At 32.6% G+C, this 20,466-nt stretch overlaps 1 protein-coding gene and 1 non-coding gene across 2 annotated transcripts; both read left to right on the top strand.

Annotated features, from left to right (window-relative positions):
* Positions 1-1,046: 1,046 nt before the first annotated feature.
* On the top strand, positions 1,047-18,756 carry Smp_126000 (hypothetical protein; the record flags this gene model as incomplete). Its single annotated transcript, XM_018794014.1, has 9 exons — positions 1,047-1,164; positions 5,968-6,076; positions 7,311-7,419; positions 10,325-10,700; positions 12,741-13,055; positions 15,137-15,572; positions 16,569-16,629; positions 17,729-17,860; positions 18,634-18,756. 9 exons carry the CDS (start codon positions 1,047-1,049, stop codon positions 18,754-18,756), a joined length of 1,779 nt encoding a protein of 592 aa, XP_018648469.1.
* Smp_tRNA_00916_Gln_TTG.1.1 lies at positions 18,150-18,216 on the top strand. The gene has a single exon. It is a non-coding gene (tRNA).
* Positions 18,757-20,466: the final 1,710 nt, after the last annotated feature.

Below are 20,466 nucleotides of genomic sequence, written 5' to 3'. Positions count from 1 at the left end.
ATTGTTATCAGAAGGGGTTTGGTGGAGATTTTAGTAATTTTATAGAGTTGAGATCATGAGTCGATTGAGGCTGGACCACCATGGAAAACCTGGAAGCACTGGACGGCCGTTTCGTCCTATTATGGGACTCCTCAGCAGTGCGCATCCACGATCCCGCGCACGCGAGATTCGAACCCAGGACCTACCAGTCTCGCGCCGGAGCTCGTAACCGGGGGGCGAATGGGGCGGGATCCGCGTGTGGGGGTGGTTGACGTCAACCGGTCCACGAAATTGAGCAACCATTCACCAATGTCATCAGTGAGTGGATATCTCTCAACAGACCTGGATACCGGCTCACTGGTCTATCGGTTAAGTGCTCTGGCGCGAGACTGGTAGGTCCTGGGTTCGAATCTCGTGTGTGCGGAATCGTGCATGCGCACTGCTGAGGAGTCCCATAATAGGACGAAACGGCCGTCCAGTGCTTCCAGGTTTTCTATGGTGGTCTAGCTTCAATTGACTCATGATCTCAACTCTATAAAATAACCTATTGTTCTCCATTAAAGTATTTCGAAAGGGTAGTGAAAATTAATTTGACAATGAGATCAGAAACGATGGACTGATATTTACAGAAGGAACAATCAAGATTGAGACAATTGATTGATAGTTTGCAAATTAACTGTTTACTGTATGGTTATCAAATTTTAGTGAGATAGTTTGTAAGTTATGCTTAAATACATTCGATTGTCCCCACTTGTGTTCTTGTTCACTATAGTATAAGCCGAATATTATCATAACCACTGAAGAGTTCAGTTCATCATATATCTCGCGAGGCGGGATCGTGGATGCGCACTGCTGAGGAGTCCCATAATAGGACGAAACGGCTGTCCAGTGTTTCCAGATTTTCCATGGTGGTCTAGCTTCAATTGACTCATGATCTCAACCATATGTATTTTAAATATGATTCTTTGATGTATCTAGATAAATATTTTATAATGTGAACAACTCATATGTTCATTTATCATATAATTTTTTATTATATCTATTTTAGAATAATAACACTGTTACATATGAGCCCTGGTCAAATTTATAATGAAGCACTAGATGTTTTAATTTTTTCTCAAAATATATTAAAACAACTTCCACCAAATTGTCCATGTATAGAAAGTGAACTATTGTTCGTTAAAGGTAATCTGAAGAATATAACTTTTTCATTAGTTATCTATTATCTCGGACATGTTTCTAGTAGTGATTTATATCATTTGATTATAGGTAAAGCATGATTTGTTTTAGCTTTCGTAAATTAACATAATAATTATGGACTTATAATTGTAATGTATGATGATGAAGTTATTTCAAACATTCATTTTTAGACTACTTATTATCAATAAATTTTATCTGTCTATATAAATAGACGTGATGATACCTTTGTTGTCATAGAAAAGACTCATCTAAGATCTTTTTCAAAACTGATAAATACAATCTCATCTCACATCAAATTTACGAACGAAAATGAAAATGAACACGATGACCTTCTGTTTTTAGATTGCTTAGTTGAAACAAATCTAAACAGAGTTCTAAATTAAACCATCTACCGAAAACCAACGCACTCAAATCGTTATATTGACTGCAATTCAGCACATCCACTCAGTGCAAAAATCTTTCTAGTCCTAAATCTCTTTAGAAGAGCAAACAAGATTATTACATTTGAAGAGGATAAATTAAAAGAACATAAGCATATAATTAACATCTTACAACTCAATAATTTTCCCATGAAGGTTATTAAAAATTCAATAAAACGATACGTGTGACAGCTAAATAATAATACGAATGATACACCATAGATAGGTACTGCAGTTTTACCATATCATTATGATACAACAGAAGAGCTCCAAAGAGTCTTAAAGCAACACGGTATTAAAGTATAATACAAAACAACAAACGCCCTTTAAAATACTGTATTTCGCTTAAAAGAAAAAATCCCCTTTATGTCAACTGAGAATGGTGTCTTCAAATTAAGATGTGTCGATTGTGATACCCTCTACATTATAACAGTCACGTCGTAAAATCTTGACTCGAGCCAAAGAACATTTTAGCCACACAAAGAAACCACCTAATAATCTTGTAGAACTGGAAAGACTCCAAAATAAATCGACATTGGTAGTTCATGCCATTTTCAACAACCATCAAATCGATATCAAAAACATTAAAATAATACAAAATGGCTTTTCCAAATACAAAGAAATGTGAGTAGCTAAAACTTTTCATATATTGCTTAATCCTATTGCCCTCAATAGAAAGAAGACCTCACTATCTATTCCACTTGAACCATATATCCAAACTACCACGTCTGATTCTATTCACATTTCACACTATTATCGTACATATAAATTAAACTCTATCCTTCCTCATCACAAATGTCACATTTTTTCATCCTTTACCATACATACACACATAAATATACAAACATGCCTCGTACAAACCACATTGATCGGAATGACATGACATTGACTTGGTCAGACCTGTTTTTGATTGATCGCACCCAATATTCTTGCTTTGTTCCTTTGTACTATTTAAACTTAGCTTAATTTAATTTGGTTGTTTATTCTCTGAAGAAGTGGCTTACACTGCGTTACAAAACGTCAAAAAATTGAGATATCACAACTACATTATGTTTGTTCATAAAAATTAATCATTATATTTTAGATCCCAAAATTAGTTGAAGTAATTTTGGGGATATTTAGTTTTCTATTTGACCTAAGAAATTATTTCAAGAAATCGAAATTATAAATGACTATTGTTTGGTCAATAGACGATAAATAACTTATTTCCTAACTTTTATTTAATATGGAGGTTCTAACCTAAAGGCTAACATAACATTCTCGTTAACTATGTATTATGAGTGAATACTTTTCAGTCAATCTGTTGAATTATATAGATGATTCACTTAGGATAAAGTGAAAATAATAAAACCTTTTAGGAGCTCACAGGTTTTTTCAGGGGTAATTATACCAAAGCATCATTCGTCAGACAAATGACCTTATTCCAGCATCTAATAAAGATTATGAGCATTTCAAAACAACTCATGTAGGTTGTTGTAATCAATATGTACATAGAAAACCTACAATTAGTCGACTACTCACAAAAGAACATAAATCTCAATTATCTGATCTTCGGAGAAACCAGGACTTAGTGTTGTGTCACCCAGACAAGGGTGCAGGAATTGTACTTATGGACCACCTTAACTATATCTCCAAAATACCTTCGATATTATCTGATCCTGTTGAATTCTCCGAAGAAACAGTTCAAAATGACACAACTAAATAAAGGGAACAGATGCTAATTAAAATCCTAAGGAAGATGAAAGATGAGTTTATTATCAATTTTGACCTCTATGAACATCTCAAACCATCGGGTTCCGTTATACCAAGACTATATGAACTCCTAAAAGTTAATAAGAATAATGTCACTCTAAGTCCTATACTTGATATGAACAACTCTCCTTATCACTTGATTGCTAAAATCATATCAATAAATACAATTCTTTTGAATTTGCCGAATCAATTAGAAATATCAACGTAATCGGTAAGAAAATGTTCTCATTAGATGTCACTTCTATTTTTACGAATGTTCCTCTCACAGAAACTACTTGTTTTTTATGTGACTATATTGAAAACAATAATCTTGATATGTATATCCCAAAACATTATCTTAAAGAACTACTTCTACAATGTACGCTCAATGTGTAATTTAGATTTAATGATGTTTTCTATAGACAAACAGATGAAGTTGCAATAGGCTCGCCATTGGGTCCTCTCTTAGCTGATTGTTTCATGGCCAATCTAGAGACTTCGGTACTTCGACCAATAACTGAGAGATTTCATTTATATAGGAGATATATGGATGATATTTTCATTATTTATGAAGAAGGCATGGACCTCAATGAAATCTTGAATATTTTCTATATTTGTCACCAGTCAATTCAATTTACTTTAGAGGCAGAAGCAAACCATGGATTTCATTTTCTTGATGTCCGTTTAAAAGGAATACCTAATGGTTTTTTACAGAGATTTATATGTAGAAAACCTACCTGGGATAGACAATACACGAATTTCCATAGCTTGGTCCCATTGAGTAGAAAGAGGAACTATATCATCTTCGACAGATCCTCATCAAAAATGGTTATCCACCTAGGTTTATCGATAGCAACTTAACACCTGGACTTCATCAAGAAAAAGCTTCAACAGTACAGAAGAAAACTCTGTTCATGAATATGGAATTTAAAGGAGACACGGCTGCTGAGATCCTAAATAAACGGATTTCAAAATCGTTGAATAAATCATTCTATGCAACTGAGCTCCGAATTGTTTTCTCTAGCCAGTCTACAATTTTGGGATGTGTTAAGGATAAACATCCGCTTCGGGCCACATCAATGTGTATCTATAAACTTACTTGCTTATGTGGGGCACGTTACATAAGCCGTACAAAGCGATCTTTTTCCAAATGCATCTCAAAATACTACCCGGTTTGGCTCTTAAAAGGAGAATGTAAAAAAATTGCTATTTCCATAGATGAGCATTTAATTAACTGTGGACACATCGCTCCAAAGGACTCTTTTTTTAAAGTAATCTACAGAGTCAAAGGAACTGGGTCGAAGTAGGGTTGAATCAATATTTTATGCACTACTGAGGCATTGGCAATCCACGAACCCAAGCCTGAACTTTGCGTGCAGAAGCGATTTGTCCAACCTCTCACCCTTCCTTGGCCCTAATTCCCTTAATGGGTACATTTCTGTTTTTTCTGCTTGTTTTCTGCGCTTTTATTTGATTATTACCGATCTTTTTTAAATTACTATTTTGCATTTTTAACTCTAATCAGTCTTTTAATCAGTTATTATTATCACCTTATACAAGTCTTCTTGATTATTATTCAGTCCATTATTATGACCTTCGTGTTCGTCGCTTTTCTTCATAACTGTCAATTGAACTGTTATCTGTCCCATAAATTATTTTCTTCCTTACCCCTTGATTTGTACCTAACCTCATTTGTTATCTATTCTCGAATCAATTTATGATGCAATCTTTCCTAGCCTCCTATAGACAAGTATTTTCCATAATCACTAAATATACGAATGTACAGTTTAAGTAAATGATTTCGTCGAAAAGAAAAATTTCTTCACTGAATTCTCTTTTTCTTATTAAATATTTAATCGATTTTAATGGTTACCAGTCTGTACATTTACATAATTTATCTTTGTCTGCTACTTTTATCAATAAGGGATAATATCAGCTATCTCACGAACTTATGGTGGAATATTTTGACGCTTGTGTGTTATGATTAGTTTTAATTTGTGACAACAGATGACAAAATATTCCGGATGATTGGTTATTTATTCTCTGAAGAAGTGGCTTACACTGAATCACGAAATGTTAGAAAATCTAATTCCGGATGATTATTTCTTTATTTGTTTTTGGATATTTTCATGAAGAAACATGATCATTCTTTTTGCCAGATGTCTAATATTTTATACACTTTTCTTGTTATTAGACAATGTATCTTATTTCGAAACTTTACATTAAATAGAGACTTTTCTTAATAATGAAGGCTTTCTCTTCTATTTAGCTTCGTCCTATTATAAGTTTCATATCAAGACTGTTCAACTGAGTGGACATAATACTTCATTGTTCCTATTAATAAGTTTATGTTCTCCATACTCAATTGTTTATTAGCCAGGACGTTTCTTCTTTACTAGACATTATCTTAGATAAAGTTTGTACTGATGATTTATGAACGAAATCCCACCCAAATTATGCATCTGAGTTATAAAATACTTAACACCTTTTCTTTTTTTCATCTCAATTCGGTTATGTAAGTCATTTCAAAGTTAATGCCGTTGTGTTCACGGTATAATTTGAGTTTTTTTTAAAATTTTTCTCCATTAAAATCATTAATTTCTAAGTTATAATAACTCCACTTGGATTTTTTTTAAAGGTCATTTAGAAATGCGATTGTTTTTAGAAAATAAAGTTGATTGGCAATCACCTTCAAAAAGTTGGCTACGTTCAATTTGCATTTCTGCATTTGTTACGGGTGATAAATTGTAGGTCAAACTGTAAAATAATGTTCTACACCCTTTTTTTTTCTTTTTTATTTATCATAAAATGATTCGTTCAGAATTGATAGTGTTACTTAGATTACAAACACATGAAGATAAACTTAAGTGAAAAACCGTTTTATACGTAAATTTTAAAAGAGTAAAATATCATAGTTTATCTTATTTATATACGAGGCCGTTCACTGGTAAATTATTGACTGACATTAAAAATAGAGATATCTTTTGAGATAATAAATATATACCTTCGTTTTCAAAATATCATATTCATTTACTGTTTGTCACAGTGTTATTATATATACTGAAACATATTCGCAGGTTTACAGTAATTGTACCGCGACTGACTTTTTAATATTCCCGTTTAGTTGAAAACTAATCAGCTTTCGTTTAAATGAATTTGTCTTTCGGTAAATCTTCAATAAAAAGAAGAAAAAAGAGAATTAATTCAAATACGAAGCGAATATAATGAGTTTCAAACATGTTCAATATAAACGATGAAATGGTTAACAGTACTATTGAGAGTTAGGTATGTAGATGGCTAGTTGTTTATAATTGAACATAGGTTAACTTCAAATGTAAAAATTTACTCAAAGTTTAGCAAAAGTTGGACATATTTGTTATATAAAGTCATCATGTGCTTACTAGTGACTGGCTTCAAGAGGTATTTCCTGGAGTCCTAGTAAGAAGCCGTGAACAATAGAGTTCAGTTAGGTCTGTTGTGAGATAGTAACTCACTGAAGACAATGGTGGACGGTGGCGCAATTTCCTAGATTAGTTGAAGTTAGACATTAACACTGTTGGATGCCGGCTCAGTGGTCTAGAGGTCGGGCGCTCGCGCACGAGTCCGATAAGACCTGGGTTCGAATCCTGCAAGTGGGAATGTGGACGCGCACTGCCGAAGAGTCCCACACTAGGACGAAAAGGCCATCCAGTGCTTCCAGGTTTTCCACGGTGGCCTAACTTCAATTTATTCATGAACTCAATTACTAAATTACTATAATATCCACAAAATTCCCTCTCTGATTATAATTATATTCTTCTTACACTACTGGGTAATTCAAATTCACACGAGTATTAGTTAGCTGTTCCTTATGAATTTCAAAAAAAGATGATTCAATTTGTTCTGATGTGTTTGTTTATATAAAAATATAAAACAATTGCTTATTTCTTCAAGTATGTAATAAAAGATATTTGTTTAACTTTTCTTCTTGTCTTTGAACAGATTTCAACACAGAACAGAAATATTGTTAGCTTATTTTTGGCAGTTGGCTTACGTTCAACGAAAATGCCAACATTTAGCGATCACTGATGTACAGAACGTCATGGATAATGTAAGCATTACTCCTTGAAATACCTAGCTAATATAAAGCATTACTCATTCCATTCTTTTTAGTGTAAAAAAATGTATACTTAAATTTGATCGAAAATAAAAGTTTTGATCATGCATAAAATATAGAATTAAACATTCAGTTTTATAGCGTAATGTACGAAGAGAGAGATGCTTAATTGAACCATGTGTTAATGATTTTTATAATAAGTATCCATGTCGTATAGGCTGATGTTATTACAGTAACATGCCTTCACAATAATAATGTTTACACAAAAAGAAATCATACGCAGACGAAAAATATTGATTAGATTCTATTTCTTTTTAATACGTAAGACTAGATATGGATTACGAAGGTAGTTAGTTAAATAGACGTTCACAGATTTAATTTAGGGTAATTCAATTAGCTGCTTAAGCAGTTTATCACTGTCTTAGAAAAAAATATCGATATACATTTGATATGATCACTTGAACAAGCAACCTCACATCCTCTGTTTAAATTTACTCTAAATTGTATTATTTATGGTCAAAACACACCTTTATGTTTAGTTTTAATTTTGCATTGACTAAATCAGTTCGAATAATTAGATATAAATAGGGCAAGATGACGACAACTAACAACAGTACAGCAAGAACACAGGAAGTCAAGGCACAAACTGAATACACAGAAGCAAACAAGTGAGTGAAGAGGAAAATTGGCGCTGACTTGCAGAAATATAAGGAAAAACTAGCGGCGACAACAAAACAAGCTTCAAGATAAGGAAACATGAGACAACTATATGACACAATGAAGAAATCGGTAGGAAAATATAGTAAACCAGAGAGACAAGTCGAGGAAAAATAAGGCGAACCAATCACTGAAATTCAGGAACAGATGAACACATGGGTAGACCACTTAGAAGAACTCTTAAGTAGATCAGGACCACCTAATCCATCGAACATAGTGGCAACATATATAGACTTATCAAGAGATGCTACCCCACCAACAATCGAATGAATCAGCATGGACATCAGATAAATCAAGAGTGAAGAAGCATTAGGATCCGACAACATTCCAGATGAAGCACTGAAGTCAGCCACAGAAGACACTGCAATCACTCTCTACATTCTATTTAGGAAGGCTTGGGAGAAAGAACAAGTGCCACTGACGAACTGGAGGAAGAATACCTCATCCAGATACCAAAGAAAAGAGATCTGAGCAAATGTGAGAAATACACAGGCATAATACTACTATCACTACCAGGAAACATTCGCAAAAGAATGTTGTTGAACTGGATCAAAGATTCAGTAGACGTCCGACATCGAAATCAACAGGCTGGATTCTGTAAGGATGGGACTTGCACAGACCAAATAGTGACACTACGGATTATTGTTGAGCAATCAATTGAATGGAACTCGTAAATATGCATCAACTTCAATGACTATAAAAAGGCATTAGACAGTGTGGATAGAATTGTATTATAGAAACGTGTTCGTTACTATGGACTACCTGAGAAAATCATTGATGTCATCCGGAATTCATGCAGTGAACTTCACTGCAAAGTGGTGCGTTTGGGACAGCTTACTACCTTCGTTCCTCGTCCTTTTTGTTTGTCAGATCTGGGTTATTGAGACTACCACATCTGACGAGAAGGATGGAATGAAATGTACCGGTTGGATGCAACTAGACGATGTGGATTTCGCAGACGATCTAGCCTTCCTATCCCATACACACAAACGAATGCAAGTGAAAACAACTAGTGAGGCAGTAGCCTATACATCAGTAGGCCTCAACATACAGAAGGGAAGAGTGTGATCTCCAAATACTATATAGAGAGCATCAGTCCAATCACACATGATGGAGAAGCTCTAGAAGAGGTGGAAACTTTCACATACCTGGTCAGGATCATTGACAAACATTGGGGATTTGATGCAGATATGGAGGCAAGAATAGACAAAGTGAGGATAGAATTCCTACTGTTGAAGAATATATGGAACTGAAAACCACTTTCTGCAAGCTAATATCAAAGTCAGAATCTTCAATACGAACGTGAAAACAGTTTCACTGTACTGAGCTGAAACTCCCTCAACTGCTGGAATCATTATCAAGAAGTTAAAATATTTATGAACAATTTTCTACACAAGATACTCAGTGTCCGTTAGTTGGATACCATCAGCAACAGCTTACTGACGAACCAGCTTCCAGCTGAAGAGGGAATTAGAAAGAGACACTGGGGTTGGATAGGATATACATTATGGAAATCATCAGATTTGAATACGAAATATGCACCAACTTTGAATGATAGAGGGAAATGAAAATGACGAAGGTCAAAGAACACACTACGTCGGGAATTGGAAGCTGATATGTGGAGGTCGAATAGCAACTGGAAAGGATTGCCGATGACAGGGTTGGATGGAGAGTGTTGTTGGGCGGCTTATCCTTCTCCCTGGCTGGTATGAGGTATAAGTAAGTAACTTCTTTCTCTCCTTAAATCTTAAACACCCTGGCATCCCAGATCTCTTTCAAGGTATGTATCTAAAGTGTTCCATATTTTATGACGCACACAGAATATATAAATATACTCGAAATATTATGTATAGTACTGGCTTTAATCTTAGTCATCCATATGACACATTTCAGGGAAAAATTCAGGCTAGTGGATATCTTGATCTTTCAAAATAATTTTCCTATGATCTAACTTATTGAGTTCAGCCGGTTAAGCATATTACTGAGTCACTTTGTCTGTTAAATGATAGTTAAGTTATCTTATTGTCATCTGATTGAGATATCAAAAAAATTATCATAGAACAGATGAAAAGGCCATAGAATCAATTTTTTATCTCTTTAATTGTTTTATTCAATATTACCTTCATATAATATTTCTAATACCTTTCAATGTATCACCTGAATTCCTTCACTTAACATGTAGAAGTCGAAAACATCACTATCAAAAAAAGAACTTGAGGCGAGATTAACAAATGAAATAGTGGTGATCGATGATTCGTTTGATAGATTTTCTCAGTCTGTTAGTTCATGTATATGGAATATTTTACTTATGATTGATCAATTCTTATCTCAACGCAAACATTGTTCGTCATCAACTTCTCTTCAATCTACTGATTTTCTACATCCAACTGAACTATACAATAGAAGTAAATCAATAATTTCCAAGATACCTAAAAGTGAATCACCTAAACGTCCAAATTTATCACTTGATAAAGTGTTTCAAAGTGATTCATCAATTATGCATCAATTTGACTTAGTAGCAAAGAACTGTCTGGATTCCATTCGGGTAATTTCTCCAGGTAAATAAATAGTATTCAATGAACTCTAATAATTTCTCGTTATCTAATGAGATGTATAACAACTCCTAGATTGTGAAAGTGAGTATGTAGTATGAAACAAAACAGTTATTATATTCTTCGTTTGACCTTAAAAGTCTGAACATAATCGTGTTCTACTCCCTTCAACGTTTATTTCAAATCATCCATTTTTATATGCGCGTACTTTGTAATTTTTGTTTACATAAATAATATAAAACCAGTGAATATTGTATGTTATGCTGAAAATCCAGTACCGTACAACATTTTTACACAGACATTATGCAATGTATAAAGTGCTATCAAGCTTATTTTTAAGATTACCAACTTAATTAGTAACTAAGTAACCAGCCGAGAAATATCTCATACACTTAGAATAATTCAATATTCTATACTATCCGTAACTGGTTAACTTTAGCTGCTTTGACATATACTGTCCTTAGGAATTAGGTGCATGTTACAGATTTTTGTTAGTCAGATAAATGTCAATAAAATGAGGTCAGTAGATTAAATAAATTAAAAGAAACGATAACTTAGAATTGATTTTCAACATTTTATTTGTTGAATTCATAGAAAAATTTATGATTAAGAATATATAATTCATTTAAATTTTTACAATTTCCAGAGGAAACATTGTGATTGGTTGACAAATTATTTAAAAAATGAACATTTAATTCAGTGATTGCAATGATTTGGGCTTCACATAGGATGATTTTCATTCTGTTGCTTTATTACTTGTATCTTCAAGAAACAATGAAAATATTTGGGAAAGGTTTATTAGTAGTAGAAGGTTTTGTGAAACTCCACATGTAGCTCTTTTGGGCCTATGGCTGGTCTCAAGCCCGAGCAAAGAAGGAGGGTTGGGCATTGGGTTAGCAACGTCACCCTGTAGAAAACAATCTTGCTGAAAAACGCCGACCAGAAAAATAATTTGAACCACTTAAATTCGCCCCTGGGAGTTGAAGGATCTTTATTAAGAACTGTCACACCTCATGGTGAAAGCCGAGCTTCCTTCGAAATAACGAGACCGATGCGCCTTCTAACAGCCAGTGAAACAATTACTACAGGTACATGGGATGTCCGGACAATGTGAAGGACTGGGAGTATTAATCAAATAGCTGAGGAAATGAGGAGATGAAGCTATTGTAGAATGTGAGACAGTTCTTCACAGCAGATAAACAAGATGCAATTGCACCATCGTTGATCAAAGTTGCACAAAAGCATCTTCGAATTCCTGCTCAGTAGTTTATAGGTTAGACATTGACGCGAGAGATATAATGTACTGGGTTTGATTCCTGGGCACAGGGTTGTGTATGTGCACTGACGAACAATCCTACGCTAAGACGAAACAACTTTTCAGTACTTTAGAATCTAAAATGGTTGTCTACCTAAGGTCGATCAGGGTTTTAAAATCTTTGGACAAATGTAAGTTATGCCACGGCTAGTATTTAAAAAATGTTGAATCTGTTAAGTTTGTTACTCTGTTTATTTCAACTACGAAATATGATGTTGAGTATTGTAGAACCAACTTCTGAGGTAAATCTAACAGGATAAGTTTATGAATTCATTCTGGATACATAATTGGGGTTTATCCAGGTTTTTTATTTAGTACAACATGTGTCTGACAAACACGTTTTCTGTGATACATTAGGTATGCTAATTCAACTAATTCAATTATATCCCCAAAAGCATTTCTTAACAGGGATAATTTAGTTTACGATCTGTTTACGCTGATAAACTTGATGACGTACAAATGCATCCAGTTCATAAACAAACAAAACAGAAAATTAAATCATTACATCTGAACTCACATCTAATAATTGTCAAAAGATTTATTACATGAGACATATTTTCCCATAACTAATAAACTTTATCATTACATATTCTTCTCGATTGATTCAGAAGTGTTATTGTGAAATATACAAATGTATTCTGGTCTTATTACCATAACTTGATAAAAAGAAGGGTATAAGATTATTATGAAAGTTACAATAAAACGTTGGTTATTGTTTTCTTTTCATTCAGGTGATGATGAATATGAGTTGATAAATTTAATTCAACCATCAAATCATTTTGATGGATTATTCGATCATGTGAAAAATCGATCTCTTGTCAGTGAATATTGGAACGTTGTATTTAATCCTACTTCGATAGATTCTGATGATGATCAATTAATAATTAATCAGAAATATGAATGGAAGAAGTTGAATAAAATTAAACTAAATATGGATATACTTAAGTTGTATGAATCAGTTTTATATGAAAATGTGTTAAATGGAAAACAGTTATTTGAACGAAATGAACGGAATATCAGTGGTCCTAGTGTCAGTAATTGTCAAGGTAAGAAATTATTCACTGAATTGAAAAATCATGATAATAATTTTGTTTGATATCTTACTGAATCTATTATATATCAGTCAAATATCATTTATTGTAATTAAAATTAACACATCCAAGTTTTTCGGGTCAAATCAATAAATCCCTATGTATATAAATATATTCTGTGACATTTTGTTTTCGATTGCTTTCAGATATCTAGTTATTAAATTAATTTCATCTTTATGCCACTCTATTTGGCTTCTATCTTACGCTCATAGATACTGGTTATTATATTTATTTCACCAGTATTATATCCGAATAGCTAATCTGTACACGGATTGTTTTCACTTAATTGTACTGATTACCTATTTCAAATCAAATCGCATTCTTTGAAATCACAGACTGGTCAAATTTAGACAGCCGTCGGTAATCTGCAAACACTGGAAGGCTGTTTAGTTTTGATATAGGATTACTTAGCGGCACGGAACCATGACGTTGTATCTGCAAATCAGACTCCCTACCTAAGATCTCGCGTGAACGCTTAACCTGCAACCACTGACCTAAAATCTGATAGTGCATAAGTCTGACTTCAATTAGTCCATGAAAGTGTGCCACTACCGAGTGTGGGGAGAGTTGCCACAGAAAACAATGAAAGATGGATAGGCACTGCTAATGACTCTCAAGTTAGCAAGAGACTATCTTCCACTGCTCTTACGTTTTCAGTGTTTGTCTAACCAAGATCGGTTCGTGATTTCAACAAAATCCAAACAATTTGCACAACCCTATTCTTCAAAATTTTGTTCATACAAAAATAATATAATTGACTTTGCTGATTAAGTATCCTCGCAGAAAGAACCGACAATGTGAAATAAAACATATGGTACCATTGATTTCTCAGACTGATTTAAATCAGTAGATCAGAAACCTTTAATTAATTCATCATCAATGCAGAAGTAGCGTATTATTCATGGTCATATGTACTATGATCGCAGTTTATTGATAATTTATGAAAATATGAATTAAGCTACTGTTAGACAGTATGTAGCAGTTCTAAATACACTATGATAATAACAGTTTAGGAAACCACAAAATTCACTGGAAGATGTTGAAAAAGAATTACTGGAATATTTAGTTTTAGTTTTACAGATTTGTTCCCAGTTAATCTAATTAGTTTTAATTTAATTAAACAATTTAATATTTACGCTGTTACATAAATGATTAACTGGTCAATGTTTGTGTTTTTAATTAAACAAACAGTGCGGAAAAATCGGTTTTCCATGTCTAACACATGTATTCATCTAAAAAATAAAATTGTCCACATAGGTAGTTTTCAGTGGTCTATATAGCCTGAAGATGATTTAGGTCATAGATCGAGATCAGATAGGAAACTCTCATATGTATCATGCTTACCTGATTACAAGTTTAATGATAATGAAGGGGATTCAACATTGACTCATGTGAAGAGGAATCTAAGTTTTTGATGAAAGACGTTATTCATCCGCGACATTCGATCAGGGTCAGGTTATAACGCGAACTATCTGGATTTGTTAAGGGGCCATTTGAATACTTTACATCCGGAATTATATTTGTACAGATTTCAGTTAATGAAACCAAGTAGTTACAGATTTCAGTTTGGGACTTTATTTTATGGTTCTTCTTTACACTCAACTATGCCCTGTTGGTCGATATTGATTAAAACTGTCGATACAATCAATGTAAATCGATGACGGATTCTTCAGTAAATCCTCATATGTATTTTGGTCAACTGCCGAATCTTCTATGTAACTTATCCGTAAGGTGGTTCGACTCAATAAAATAGTTTGACACGAAGACATGTTCTTTCTTTAATTTATACATAATGGTATTTATCATTGCTTGACTAATCAACTGAGTTTGAGGCAGTACAGTTGATGATAAGTTACTAAAATGTTAATTGATGAGAGATTTGTATAAAATTATTCTATAAACAGGGAGTATGATAACATGGCACGCACCTAATGTTTAAAATACTTCATTTGAGAAGTTAGAAACAATAAATAAATTGTTAAAAATCTCACCAAGTATATTATTATTTATTTGATTTTATTGAAAACAACTTGTAGAAGGTCAAAATGAAGATTGCATTACCGAAGTTTTAATGCATAATCTAATAATCCCTGTTTCACCAGTTCCCTACTATTCACAAGATGCAGAATACTGGTTTCAACGATTCACATCACTTCAAGTTCACTTATATGAACTGAATGCTTTCATAGAAACGGAAGCGTTCAGCAATTTATCTAACATCATTAACACTTCATTTAGTTGGTTTAATGATCAAACTCCAGAAAATGAAAATTCTATTCAATCATACATATCACCATATAATTTGAATTTCGAGCCCAAATCGCTTATTAAAACAAAAAATGAGACTAAACGTGGGGGAAGTAGCTTATCAAAGTATTTATTGTTGCAAACAATTAACAATTTTGAAAATGATATCGATTTTCACAAGTGCCTACCGGTCCTAATAAGTTGCTATTCACCAAAGGCAAAACTGTGAGTAATGATGTATGGTGTTGCTGTATTATACTGGTTTTTAATGATTATTTACATTTTCGTTCATATTTAAAAAAACATTGGTAAAACAGTAATGTTTTCGATTAGATCATCATCAGGCTTTACTCTAATATACAGTAATATTTATATGCATATAAGAAATTATTAAACCAATCAAGGCAGTTTATGAATCAATGCAACAGTGGAACAGATTACAAAACTAAAAGTAATAAGTGAAAAGTACAAATTGGTAGTGTGATGACGGGTGTACTAGTTGTGATAAGAATAATAAAGGCTTGAATCAATGTTACATAGTGGGAAATAGGTCAATAAGTAGAAAAATATAGACACTGAAATAACATTCATAAAAATTATAAGATTACGTAATAAGAAGTGTTCAGATAATTGGACCGTGAAACGTATATTTGAAAAAATAGATAAATAATTGGTAGGAGGGGGTGAAGAAAAAAATAAACGAAGAAAGAGTATGGAAAATAAAATTATTTATTAAGGCCAAGAGAGAGAGGGTGTTACAAATTTCTTGTGAACACAAATGCTTGGATTGTTGGATCGAATTCCTATAGCTGCTGCTATGTGTAAGAGACGAGATCGAACCCCATAAGGAAAACTAGTAGGAATATGATAAATAACTTTAAATGACTTATTTCTGTTAACTATATGATTGGTTTAATAATTCCGTATATACATATAAACATTACCGTATATTAAAGTAAAGCCTGATGATGATCTAATCGAAAACAATATTGTTCGCTTATATATGATGTTCTAAATCACAATATGGGAATTTTTTCGAATTCAATTATTATCGCTAGTTTTTTCAACAACTTTGTGAACAATGGTATAGAAGCTGAAGTAAATTTTCATGGTAGATCATCGACAGTCCTTTTAGATAATTACGAATTTATTAAGATTTAAAGAATATTATGAAGTAATTACGTAATTTGATTCAAATATTGATTTTATTATTTATTTTAGTGAAACCCAGCTTTATCAACAACGTTTGGTTTTATTCGATAATAGTGATGAATTTTTTAAGGTGATAGATCAATTCAACAAATTAGTGATAAAATACAGTGCAACTAATATTCTTTCTGAAAGAGCTAAGGTAAATGCAAATATCAAAAGTACCGCATTGAAATCTTCATATGTTAAAACAAATGAAAAACCATTAGAATCTGAAAGTTTTAATCCGTCCGATTTGGAATTTCAGGTAAGTTCTTATAAAGGATGCTACATATATTTATATAGGATAGCTGTTTACTAGCTGATACAGACTGATTAATCAAATTAGCTAAAAACTTATGAAGAGTATACCAGAGCTTTATTGTCTCACAATCTTAATATTAACCATAATATATGCTTTTTAATGTTATTCAAATAGTTAGAAATAACTAACATCGGTTTATTAGTCATCTTTTAATACTTTGCTACATAATTCAGCATTAAACCATATTTACTTTTATGAAAGGTTGTGGACAAGAGTAGTATAGGCTGCTTAGATTTTTACTGAATGCATTTAGTCATTTTTCTATTAAATACCGAAGTATTTTCTTTCAACAACTTCATCAGATGAATATGTGACATCTTTACGGTTCATATTACTGAACAAGACACATGAATATTACAGGAGGTTTCCCGACGTAATTTTATCGGTAAGAAAATCACTAAGATTAAATTCTGGTAATAGTGTTTGATGAGACAATTCTAAAACGGGTGGCTGATGCAGTGAAGCCATTGACCAATAACTTTAGATAGTGAAAATTAATTAATGAAATCCCAATCTAAATGAGATAGCTTTTTAAATAAAATCCTGTTCGCCTCAATTTATCGTTTATACATCTCAATAACTTAGAAAAAAAAGGTTAAGCTATTTTTGTCCGTCACGTACTACTTATTTGGTATCCATATGCAATTAGAAAGGATTTATCAAAATCGAATTTAACTACTAAATAAATGCGATTGTCACTGACATAGACCTTAATATAATTTAAAAGGGTGGTTTTAATTATCATAGTCTCTAAATAACCGTTTGCGAGATCAAGAAGCTTGTTAAATTTTCACGATATTTTTGAAGATGGATGTAGTTTCTTACATAGTATTACCAATTATTAAAACAACCTTTTTGTTTAATTTAGAGTGAATTCAATTCATGGTTAGATAGATTTGATAAAATTCTTCGAACTGGTAAAATTTTGCATAATGCTGATCAAGATAAAGATGGATCAACAAAATTTACATATATAGTTCCAAATTTAACCATACAAACAGTGAGTGAGGCAAAACATTTGGCTGTATTTTCTTGTAAACTAAGATTGATGTTCACTTGGTACTGTTTGTTTGAATCTTCCCATCGGTGTTTAGGACTGCAATTGATCAGTCTCTTATTGGCATATGTGCATACTGTGCGTATTGCCTCGATGTAGCCTTAATTCACAAGCATTATAAGCAAAGACGGATTGTGGGTAGCAGTGGAACATCAATGGCAAGGTTCAAACAAACAATACCAACTGAATTTAAACTTCATTCCCATTGCACAAGCAAGTGGATATCAGGACTCAGTAGCTGAGTGGATAACGCGATGGCGTTTGAAGCGAGAGGTACTGAGTTCGAGTCACAGAGTGAACATCAATTGTGAGATGCAGGTACATCCAGCTGATGAGTCTCAGATTGGGCGAAACGCGCGTCCTGGATTTCACTGCTAGCCACTATCCATCTTTGCTTAAGATTGATGTTAACTATCTTATGAATAAGGGATGTAATTCAAATCGTGACATCTCTGTTGATAGTATTTTATAATACTAGAAAAATACTATTAGTAATTTTTTCACTGTAACTGTCCGATTTGATGAATACCAACGTAACTGTATATTTGAGTGCAAACCAATATAGATTTAATTAGGAGATATTTTTTTAAAATAGGTTATGGATATTTAGAAAGTTGGTAAGATCTAGGAATGTAGTTTCCTTAAAGTGAATATTTTCTTTATCTATATCACTAAGTCAACCTTATTTTACTTTATTTCCTATGTCTATTTTATAGAATCAACCAACTGATGAAATTTTTAACAGCTTAAAAGAAATTATCTCATGGAGATATTTTGGTGGTTCATTAATAAAAGGAAAGTTAAGCGAATACATCAGAAAGTTATATCGAATGATTTAAATGTGTGTACTTTAATTTTATAGATAACCGTTGATCTAACGTTTATTTCTTTGTATTTTAAAACGTAAATACTATTAAATTTATTTGAAACATATCTACAGTATCTTCTGTTTCCAGAATAGATTTAAAGTAAAGTGAGCTATTCGACAGTTGTTCGTTGTACATATAAAAACCTTGTGCATTGTGTGTGTTAATAAAGGGTTATACAATAATAATAATAATAACAATAATAATAATGCATCATAATGTAAATTAATTCATGCTGAAGAAATTGGGATATTTCAAAGGGATCAATCAACTCAAGTACTGTATCAATATTCTTAGTACTAATATACATATTATAAGTCTATAAATCTTGAAGCAAACGTTAGCTAAATGAAAATATGGTGAAATACGCTTACTTATAACTTTATATTGGTATGACTTTATTGAAAAATGCACAATTCTTATGTGTAGAGAATGCTTATCTGTCTATTCAGGTAGTAATATAGTTGAGATCATGAGTCAATTGAAGCTAGACCATCATGGAAAACCTGGGAGCACTGGACAAACGTTTCGTCCGATTGTGAGACTCCTCAGCAGTGCGCATCCATGATCCGGCTGCTCAGTGCTTCCTGGTTTTCCATGGTGGCCAAGCTTCAATTGACTCATGATTTCAACTATATATAAAAATTTACTAAAAACCTCCACAAAACCCCCTTTTGATAATAATAATAATGGTTTCAAATTAAGCCTGAACTTTTCATCTATTAGGAAAAAAATAACATAATTGTATTACTAATAAATATAAATCCATAGTTATAATATAAACTGAGGTTATTAAAAGAAAACTCAGTGAAGTTGGTATTGAATTACATTATAATTTTAACAGATTAGAGATTTGTTTTATACTTTAGTTCAATTATCAAAAATTGACGAAATGTTTAAATGAAATTATATTAAACTTTTTTGAGATAAAATTTTGGTTTGAAGATGAATTAATTTCGTGTTTAACTAAAATTCTTCATTGAAACAATAATTTTCACAACTGATTTACTTACGTACACCTGGTACTCCCGATGGAGCAAAGAACGTCGACCAGCATTTTCTAACCCATTCTGTCCTGGGCCTTCCTTTCTAGTTCTATCCAATTGTTGTTCATTTTTCTCATGTCTGTCAGTTTTACAACTAACTACCATTCTTTAAATATCAGCACTTGTTTATTCATCATTAAAATAAATACAATTGACTTTATGAGTGTTGATTAACCGATTAAAAGTAATAACTAAAAGTAGTGTTCTTTTCAGAAATTATAACTTGGAACATCAACAATGAGCATGATTTAATAAAAAGCTGGCAATCATATCATAAAACTTCACAAACATGAGCACCAATGAACATATATTAAACTAAACCTATAACTAGAAGCTTTTGTGGTGAGCTTATTATTAACTGACTTAGAATCATGTCGTTCATATTTTCTAAATTCAATCAATTGCGAAAGTGATATAGTCTTAATTCAATTTCAGATGTGAGCCCAACATGAAAGTGGTCCAACCTAAAACCTAAAATTGCGGTGGTAATTCAGCTATTACCAGTATTTAATAAAGATGACTAATACTAGTTCATTTACTTCAGCTTCTACTTGTCTAATGATCATTAAGGCATCGTTTCATATTCACCGTTGTTAAACTTAACTGGAAAAGAATAATTAAGATACAATATATATAA

The sequence above is a fragment of the Schistosoma mansoni genome, chromosome 1 (genome assembly GCF_000237925.1).
Source record: "Schistosoma mansoni strain Puerto Rico chromosome 1, complete genome".
NCBI lineage: Eukaryota > Metazoa > Platyhelminthes > Trematoda > Strigeidida > Schistosomatidae > Schistosoma > Schistosoma mansoni.
The sequence above is the reverse complement of the archived record's forward strand: the minus strand, read 5'-3'. Positions and strand labels throughout refer to the sequence as shown.